The sequence below is a fragment of the Opisthorchis viverrini genome, assembly GCF_000715545.1.
Source record: "Opisthorchis viverrini unplaced genomic scaffold opera_v5_221, whole genome shotgun sequence".
Taxonomy (NCBI): domain Eukaryota; kingdom Metazoa; phylum Platyhelminthes; class Trematoda; order Opisthorchiida; family Opisthorchiidae; genus Opisthorchis; species Opisthorchis viverrini.
In genome coordinates, this window is record NW_008751873.1 from 883104 (window position 1) to 893450 (window position 10347).

At 44.2% G+C, this 10347-nt stretch overlaps 2 protein-coding genes across 2 annotated transcripts; one reads left to right on the plus strand and one right to left on the minus strand.

The window, feature by feature from the left end:
* Window positions 1-400: 400 nt before the first annotated feature.
* On the plus strand, window positions 401-871 carry T265_08411 (hypothetical protein; the record flags this gene model as incomplete). The annotated part of the gene is made up of 1 exon (XM_009174207.1): window positions 401-871. The coding sequence occupies one exon, from the start codon at window positions 401-403 to the stop codon at window positions 869-871; it is 471 nt and encodes a 156-aa protein (XP_009172471.1).
* Window positions 872-3692: 2821 nt separating this feature from the next.
* On the minus strand, window positions 3693-10046 carry T265_08412 (hypothetical protein; the record flags this gene model as incomplete). Its single annotated transcript, XM_009174208.1, has 6 exons — window positions 3693-4124; window positions 6238-6610; window positions 7496-7642; window positions 9685-9768; window positions 9807-9933; window positions 9973-10046. 6 exons carry the CDS (start codon window positions 10044-10046, stop codon window positions 4102-4104), a joined length of 828 nt encoding a protein of 275 aa, XP_009172472.1.
* Window positions 10047-10347: the final 301 nt, after the last annotated feature.

Here is a 10347-nt window from a genome sequence, read left to right on the forward strand (position 1 = left end):
TTGGAGTGCACACTCCACAGAACCAAGAATCTGTGTATCGAAATGACCTCTGGAGAGAGATTAATGGAGGTGAATTGTGCAGGCGGCATCGTGCAAAGCGTTTAAACAGGGTACCGGAGGTAGTCGCATGCTTCGGCATGAATCTCCAAAGTGCAGTTTCACCTCAGGATCTCCCACCTTCTTCTTTGTGAAACTCCAAAATGAGGGATTCGAGCTTGACAATCGATTATACCGTAAAAAAGGAGGTAAATCAAGATGAGATTATCCCAGCTATGTAGTCATATCAAAATGAAAGTCGCAACACCTGCTGCCGTTTAAAACAGCCACGTGACCTTGTCAGTAGATTATCGATCATGGAGCAATACAATGCCTCGGAGTCACACTCAAAACACCAGGGTTAATGAAGACAAATCGCCGGTCACATAAGCGTGAAAAGACACAGGAAGGTGGTAGTGGCCCGGCAGCCATAAGGGATCATGACCACCTCACCAAACAGCTTATCAAACAAGAAACGATCATATGCGGTGCTTGTGGGAATGCCGATACGACACACGGACATCCAATTATCGGAAGTTCGTATGTGGCCGGAGAATATCCATACGGCACCCACAACATAAAGGATAGTGGTGCATGGTTCAGTTATCGGAATCTGCAGAAATGGATTGTACATTACGGCATTCAGCAGATGCTCGCAGAAGACGGNACACGGACATCAATTATCGGAAGTTCGTATGTGACCGGAGAATATCCATACGGCACCCACAACATAAAGGATAGTGGTGCATGGTTCAGTTATCGGAATCTGCAGAAATGGATTGTACATTACGGCATTCAGCAGATGCTCGCAGAAGACGGTTCTGTTCGAATATGACCAAAAACTGCTTTACAGAAATTAACTCAACGGCCCTCATCCGACACCATGTATGTTCAACTGGAATTTCACGTGGAATTACGCACAGATCTGTCATAAAACGGCTGCGCCTTGTAGTATCCTGGTTGCATATTTAATGAATGGGTGGGAAATTGACCGATTAAATAGCGAAAACGTGTAAGGGTGGGTAAATACTAAATCCACCATACCAATCGGAAATTCCGACCGCATAACTGACCGTCAAGGCTAAGCTCCATGATGTATAAACGTCACGGTTGAGAGTAATACTCATAGGTAGCACGGAGCCCATGAATTCTTGAGAGTTCAAAGTCCCGATATTTTAAAGCAGCTCAATTCCTCTGTCCTGTACTTCCAAGAGCTTGAGATTACTTTTTTGTTCTTCAACTCGATAATTTACCGTAGGACAGGTGTTCATTAGGTGTGCAACAGAGATGAGAAAGCAATCCAATAGACAGCCCCGAAATCCCGAACCCACCGCTCAACAATAACCGGAGACAATCTACTTAGGAAATTGTTCATTATTTTGTTCACCAATAAGCCAACCTAAAAAAATCATCAAAATTTAAGATTTTCTAAATTTTCTGGGTGCATTCTGTACGAACTCCCGAGTGAAAGTCACAGTCTCAAGTGGAATTCCGTGGCACCAGCGGTTGTAATATCAGAATCATGAGAGTTACAGAAGCTCCCGTAGGCCGCAGAACGGGCAATGTTACTTCAATGGTCACTTCGGGAAAGTAATTCCCAAAAGCCACCAGCCTAATGATGCTTTACTCGGTCTGCGGCAGTTACAAAAGAATCTATCCGGAACAGTGTGAACTGCCGTATCTATCAAAAACAGAGCAGTAAACACTCATATTGTGATGCCGACCACTACGACGATCGAAAGTGAGTCTTATTCCTTTGTTCTCAGAAGAACAGTACGGACCGAACTTTCATGAGCTGGGATATTTGTCATCTCGTAATTTGGCTTTCACAAGTAGTCTGCTGTGAGATTGTCTTCAAAACCACTCGATTATTAAACGCTGCTTAATCAGTGTCTTACCGTTCACCTTGAGACTTTGAACGGTACAGTTTTCGCATATCAACTCCCACCATGTTAATTCTATCCACTTGCTAGTATACTGTTGAGTCGAACAGGTCCTGGTGCAACCGGCTTTTCACTGTTGTTAAGTGAGTCGACACCGGGCCCAGTTCAGCAGCGGAAGGATAAATCCGAGCTCACTTCATTCCGTTACTTACAAAACCAAGAGATGAGATCGCCGCGCTCGATAACGTTGATGGCTCGATTTCACTTTGGGTGTTAGTTCGCTAAACTCAAATAGGAGAATTTAGTTGGTTTGCACGACAAAGAGCGCTGTAAACCGAGTTGGAATAATCGACTCGAACACACGTGGCAAGTGGCTTTTTGCACACTAAGGATTGTAACGTAAACCACAACAGAACTACAGCCTTCACATGAACCGAAGACAGAAATCGGTACAGTCGCCACTGCATGGAAGTCCAAACTAAATCCACACATACACCAACAACTGACGGTCTGTGTTCAAGTTCTGGCGAATAGTGTATGATACGCTTAAGTAGAAGCAGAGAGCGCATGACCTTCGATACCGTACGCATGTAGCACGGTAGGTAGTACAAATTTTCACTGTTTCAGTATCGAGGCGTCTAAATGTTGCTTAAGCAGCTGAAAGCTCGGCAAGTTTGAAAAACTCCGAGGATTTGAAGATTAACAAAGTTTTGACAATGAATAAGCGGAACATTATAGATGTCTGAATTCCGAAAAGCCTACTTTTGACATCAAGAGGCACGACTATTGCACGTACATACAATAAAGACACCAACCGGGAGGTGGCTAGGGTGAAACCGGATGACTGCAACTTAACAAAATAGGTGATCTCAGCCCAGCTGACTGTTCGAATGTAACAATCGGTAGCACGAAGCTAAATGTCCACTCAAAGGAGTCCAATTATGGATCTAAGGGAGGCAAGTCTCCTCGTTCCTACGAGAACAGTCGGAGGACGAAACTGTAGCAGCTACGAACACGTACACAGTGACAGCTGACAACCAAAAATATTCCCTGAAAATAGACTGAAACAAGGTGAGCCACATCTGAAAATTCTTATAATTAACACAGGAACGTCAACAGTCTGACGCCTAAAATAACCCTAGAAATTAAACAGCCAGGACTAGATGAACTATTTCTGACATCCAGAACTCATCATCGTCAGTGACAGGTTGAAAGCTACAGCAGCCAGTCTTTAAGAATGTGTAGAACGATTTTCGTCAGCTGTTCCAGGTGGATGCTCTTCAAACGATGTCTGGTATCCCATTAACTGGTACGGTCTTTCACAAAATATGAAACGTCCTCAACAGGCAGAGTTGTCGAGGTCCTCAGTTCGCCGATTCAGCTGGTTCACTCGACTGAGGACATTGACAGCGCAGCACGCAGGTTGACTGCATACCAAACTTCGAAACATTGGAAAACATGACATCTTGTTGCTTTTTAGAATGAAATTAGTGGCCATTGTAGAAAAATGCAAGTCATTTTGATGACACCACTTGCATCTGGTCGTTGAAAAATCAACTTATCTTCAGCCATCCTTGCTTTTGGTTTCTAATGCTTACTTTAGCCTGTTGTACCGACCTCTCTCGCTGTTTAAGCCGCCACAGTGGAGTTAACGGAGGCCCGCGAAACAAAACTGCTGTTTTAATCGAAACTTTTATGCTAGAAATTTAGTGAAGCTAAATAATATCACCTGATGAACGCACAAACAGAGCGATCCGATTAACACATGCATGGCTGAGATACTCCCGGGTTGCCCGAGTCTAGACAGGAGCAATCAAGATGTCCAGGTTATGTTCGAACCACTAAGTTCGCGCCCTAACCACTCAGCCATCTCTGACGCAACGAGCGAAACTACCACAGTCAATGTGACAAAAGGTAGTTCGACTTTCCAACGAATTAGTGAGCATGACATTTCGTGGCATAAAGAGTGGTCTGAAGCGAGAGGACGCCAAAGGAACAATAAATAAACGATGTTGCACAAAGACAGTTATAACCGGTCGATAGTTTGTTTGCACAAAAATGTTTCAATAATGGTGAATAAAGTTCATGAGCGGAAGGCAACAAGTGGAAATGACGACTTCAAGCGCCCTGACTGTTTTCTCACAATAAGCAGTGAAAAACTTCGCATTAGGATTGACTTGCGTCAAGTCTCCTCCACAAGACGAGCTAGGAAGGAATGCAAAGTAGGGAGTGGAGCGAAAACACAAGGGCATTAGTGCAAAGCACAACGGGTGTTTCGGAGCGCATAGTGATCATAACCACTTTAAAAAAATAAGCATAAAGTGCCAGTCTAACAACAAAACTCCCTGAAAAGTTACCCTAAAACTCTTCAAACGGCACGTTCCAAATAAGGCCAGGGACGCTTTGGTTATGGAACATCCGTGAGGACCTCGACACCAATGGATGATAGTGGCAATCCACGGAGCCGGCTTATCCTCCTCTATGAATTAGGCTCAGTATTATGCGACAAAATCCACCATAACCATTTATTCGCTGAACAGAGCCCGTACCGCAATCGACGGTATTTCCGCAGAGGCGCTTTAATCACGGCTAACGTCGCTCCTGTGACTTAACACACAATCGGAAATGGCGTGTTCGTATAAGTTCAAAAGGTCGAGGAGTTTTCAGCAACCTTATGAGTAGTGCAGTTCAAAAGGTCATTCCACGAGGATGAAGCTTAGAAATCACAGGACAGTCACTTTCTCACATGGAATCACGTGATGCCACGCTAGTGATGACTGTTTCAGGATAGAATGAATGCTATTTGGGTGGCAAAATCGAGAAACTAATAAAAAGTAACTTGGGCATAACATAGAGTTCGATGAGATAAAACGAGATGTGAATGAAAATGTGTCTGTAGTATACAATCACGAATAGACGAAACGTTACTGACTGGCTGTTTTTTTTCTGCATAAGATGATGGCAATGTTGTGGCAATGTTGCGGGTGCGCTGGATGGGATCGTCGATGCGAGGTTGACGTTTGTAATCCAACTGGCAAGCTCGGCGAACAGACCGAAAACCGAATATAATGTAACTTATACGGCAATTATCAGACGCCTTTTGAATGCGGCACTCAAACGGAGTATAACGCCACACAACTGATATCTACTGAAGAGACCAGGTGTGTGCCAACTACACATCAAAGCCAACATCCCATTAGCTTGGGCGTGATTGTGGATGCAAACTTATCAGCCAAACTCTCAGGCGCCTTGGGATTCGTATTGTGCAGATGTTCCTAGTTAATGATAATCGTTTAGCTGTGGTATCCTTTCGGCACCTAGCTACCATGCCACTCGAAGGAAGCCTGAGGGCTGAGATACTTCCAGATTGCCCAAGCCTGGAGATGCCGGGGTTGGGTTTGTACGATGGGTCTTCCGAAGTTTGAGCTCCTAAATTTGGAGCTCCTAAGTGGTTCCAGAACTCAGAATAATGGTAGATTAGGTGTGCAATAACGAAGTACCTGATGGACAGTGGTCACCACGTAAACCCTCCAACAGTTCTTAAGATTATGCTTACACCTAAGAGTGGTCGTTTCCTTAATATCACATCCCCTATTACGCCCAGCTTCATATTGTTTTCATTTAGTTCACTTACGTTTTGTAGAGCACCAATAACATCCATTCCATTGTAAAACACTCACCACCAGTGTAGCACATGATCCTACTTGGGACAATGCATGCTCGGCATTTTCTAAGCTTCCGCATACACGTGAGATGACCTTTTAAATACATGCAAGCGCGCAAATTCTAATAGAAACATACACAATGGTTTAGCTTGAACCAAGACGTCCCCACGCAACATCTACTACATTTATTTATTGCCACGTTTCAACAAGGTGGAAAGTGACAAGAAACGTCAAGTAACCTTGACATGCCAGTTTACCTGGTACTACTAGCCCGAAATACGTCGGGCTAAATTCTGACTGAAGGCAAGCCCGATTGAGCGACTAGTAGTGATGGCTACAGTACAATGAGATCGAGACCGAAGACAAAATTATAATTTTCTTCAGGTCTTGTTTCACAAGCAAAACGAGATCAGCGGAAAACTAGCGCCTGTCAACCAGAGGCACGTGCTTCTCTAACTCAACCATTCACAGTTGAAAACAGGATCATGTGAGAGTACGTTTGAGTCACTCATATTCGTGCGCAAATCGGTTGTCTATGTCTGTTAGGAGGCTCGCATCATCCTTCGTTTACTCAATAGTTGAACAGATGGTTAAATAAAACTAAACTGATACGGATGTAGTAAACCAACTTGGTTAGTAGCGAACAAACTCACCGGGAATTACGTCCGTCAGCTTTCGTTGAACAGTGATGTAAGGGGGAGAATCGTTCGGTTGTATTAGTGAAGCATGGTGTGAACTGGAAAAAGAAGCTTTGGAAACAGATGTCTCATGGTTCCGGGAGTTCAAAGAGGACACAGAAGTATTCACAGGTGGGGTAGGATCAGTGCAGCCCACAGACGCAATCGACGACCCAATTTTGTAGGGAATTATGGGATTCGGAGTTTTAAGGAGTTGACTCAATCGTTGGAAATGGTTGATAGATACGCCGTTGACTGTCCCTCCTTCCGAAGGAGGTTCGGCTTTCATCGTCGGAGCATTTCCAGGAATGGTGGGTCGATTGTGATGCACCGAAGTTTTCCAAGGTTTCTGACAGGGGGCGAAAACGTTTTTTTTTAAATCATTCGTTTGAAAACTAAGTCGGTGTGGGCTGTCTGTGGGTTTAGGTCCTGCCTAGAAACAATTCCGACCCAGATCCGATGCTTGTATAAAAAACCGAAGAATACATGAACGAAGACGCATCGATGATAATATGCTTGTAACGACAGTGGCTTCATCCAAAACCCCCGGTGTGTGTCGCATTTCTTCGAGAACTTGCAGCTAACCACACCAAATAACAGCAATGACAACTATGGAAGCTAATCACTGCTACGGTAAATCTGAGCGGAAGAAACACAATCAGCGCAACGGTCAGCAGAAAAAATACCACTGACTAGCCCTTAAATCTAAAAATCTACGGTTAGTGTGACGTTCCGCGAAGCGGAGATGATGCATTCGCCCTTCTGATTGTGTTAGAATGCTCGCCGAAATAAAGGTTTTGCGAAATGACACGGTACACATTTTCAACTCCAGCTCCGAACTGAAAAAGGCAAATTCCGCAATCAGTAACGTATAGATGATGAAGACCACATGGTTTAATACGGATACATGGCAACCAGAGAATGGTAATAGTAAAAAAGCGGAACATTTTGAAGGCCACTGGGAGGGAGGAAAGAAACATGGACCGCAGAACAACTGTACGAAACCAACCGGAAAAGATATTTTAGTACGGGGAGAATCCCACTCAGCCACACAAAACTGTGTTGTTGGGATCCCCAATTGGAATAAATCCGCTGCATCAATCCCTGGCTTTCATTAGATGTGAACTTAGATGTACGAGAGTAAAAGTGATGGCTGAAACGAGGCTTTACGATTCCGCACAAACGAATATGCATAAATTATGAAATTTGAGCAATATTGTGGAAAACAACTAACCATTTGTGTGCTCAATGAACTGTCTTGGACAAGCGACGAACTTGGAAGTTTACGGACGACTTTAGTTGTGGCGCCGACCAGTAGAGTAGAATCACTTGGGGACATTAGGGCCACGTCGGAAGTGCCGAACGTGACTGTGGGTGAAACCTACGGGAATATAGTAAAAATATTACGGATGGTCAGCAGGACGAATAGGATTTGTTGTTAAAGGTACAAAAATTACGTGGGATTCCTCGTGGAAGGCCGTTTTACTAAATACGAAAAAGTCATCCACGCATTGTTCTCTTTCGAGCTAACCGGATCATAGGAAACAAGCCGCTGGGTTCGCGGAAGCTCATAACTACATAGAACAGTCTATCACTCTATGCTCAGAGTACGATGACCAAAATCTGTCTTTCTGAGTGCTACCATTCGGTTTCCACATAATAATACTATGATATTCCCCTCAAAAAAATAGACCAATCAGAGTTGGGTCACGCTGTCACGCAACCCGAATGAAGCACTGGTTTTAATACATTGCTAGGTTCCAGGTTCTGAGTCGAATTGGCCGAGCGATCATGACTTTAGGGCGAGTAGTCCACTCGAGGACGATATTACTGTAGGGATGATACTTGCATTACTCGGCACTCCCAAACAATTACGAGTCATGTGTAGGCCAAAAGCACTGGTGAAAGTACTAGGGGCAGACACTTGTCTTAATCCTAGCGTACCCGAGCTAGGCCAGCACTAACACCCAAGTGAGACAGACTTGCGAGTCGTTAGCCTAAGGGAAGCTGTTTGAAGTGAGTCAACCACCGAAATGCAAAATCAACCACTGAGCCAAAAGAACAGAAAGAACAGAAAATGGCACAAGTAGCATAGAGAGACCACAAGCAGAGAGCGAAGATACGCCAAATTCAACTCGGAGAGTCAGAACACTTCCCGAAAGTTGCATGCCAATTCTGTCAAGAAATCGGGAAACCGTCACTAGCAAAACTCAACTAGTCGAACAAGGAAAAGTACACACTGGTTGTGTCGAAATATTAGTAGTTGATCAGGTGGCTGTTGATCTGTTCACCGAGTTTGACGAGTGATCTCACTTACAAACAGCTATCAAAAGTGAAAGGTTCGACGTTAAAATGGCGTCCACTGTGACTTGGACATATCCAAGAAGCGAGAACGGACATCTCTTGGACTATATCATTATCAGACTGAGGGATCCTAACGAAATTTCAGTAACAAAGATGCATGAAAAAGATTGTTTAGCTGTTGCAACCTATCTGTGCTTAGCTACCATGCCAACGAAAGGAGGCACGAGGGTTGGGATGATGCCAAGTTACCCAAGCCTGGACAGGAGCAATCGAGGTGATGAGGTTGGGTTCGAACCAAGGACCTTCCAGTCCATAAGCTGGCACCTTAACCACTGAACTATCTCGAGCCCAGAGAAATGCGTGATGCTGATTGCAGCACGTATCAGGCATTGATGCAATCCAGTGTGGTTGAACAGTAAGAAGCTTCTGTGACGTGGGACCAGGTTACTGTCAAACAAATTCAAATTCAAGTAGCTATTGGATCAGTCCGCATCACAGGGAGGGACTATCGCTCGCAGGTCATCCAATACAACGGTAACACAAACGTAAGAACAAGAGAACTGGACGAAAGAATAAAGTATGAAATGAGACCGGTAACATGACCGAATGCTTGGAATATTTCAGTCTATGCAAGATCTTTAGGAATAAATAGTCAGATAGAACCTCGAGCACCGAAATTATCAGTGAGACAAGAACAACGAAAGCAAACGTATCCTGGTATAAACCAGTTACGTCAGTTGGGTCACATAAAATGGCCGACACCTGTACTCCAAAACAACCAATTATGATCAGCAGATGGAAGATGAAGCTCGCCACTAACCAGCGCATTCACTCAGAACCACTCCTAGATGCATCAGTGCTTTGCACAAAGTAAGTTTGCCCCTTGTATAAGTCCGTCATAAACGACAGATCCAAATGGATCCAGATTAGTATCCGGCTAAGACCAAACTGGTGTGTAGATGAGTTAGGCTGTTTACTAAATTCCCTCCTACGGTTTACTATTGTATACAGCTGGTAAAGAACGAGGTGTACGCAAAAAATCCAATTGCTCATAGTCGACTAGATAAAAATCTCGTGTTCCACATGATTTTGGACACTGCGTGCACTACGTATACTCACCACTATGCTCTTCGGACCACATGCTGAAGAGAGAGATTGGAAGGCAGGGACGGCAACTTTCTTCCTTCGTGACCTTGGTATTGTCTACAGTGAGTGTAACTCATGGAAAACGTAACAAGTACTTCACAGTTCATCAAGTCGCAGAGCACACCAAATGCCACGTGAACGAAGTTACGTCGAAACTCTTCATTTATAGTGTATCCCATCTCCTTGGCGTACAGAGATGCCAGGTCAGAGAGTGAAAGAAAGCTGAGAGGAAGTTACGTAAATTGGTGCACTTTGCCTTACAAGAGAATATTTGGATCGTCTTCGATCAGCTGAAACAAAAACAGGCAAACACGTTCTTGATAGTAACCATCCATTTGAGTGACATCGAATAGCTTGAGCAGTCACACAGAAGAAGAGAATTTGAAGCGAGCCAGGAACAATATTACCTGTAAAGAAAATCGCGAGAATTAATACTTAGGAATAGCACAGGAGCAGGGAATGTTCTATCCAGACAAAAACGCCGACCGACCAAAGGCCTGGAAGTATGCTGGCGGAAAACCCTGTATCCGAGTACCAAAGCCATTGGTTCTAAAAGAGGCGGTTCAGTAGCCCAAATAGGAGAACTATTACCCCTTCATTGACACTTGCTCGCAAGTCGTGAAAGATTATTGCAAA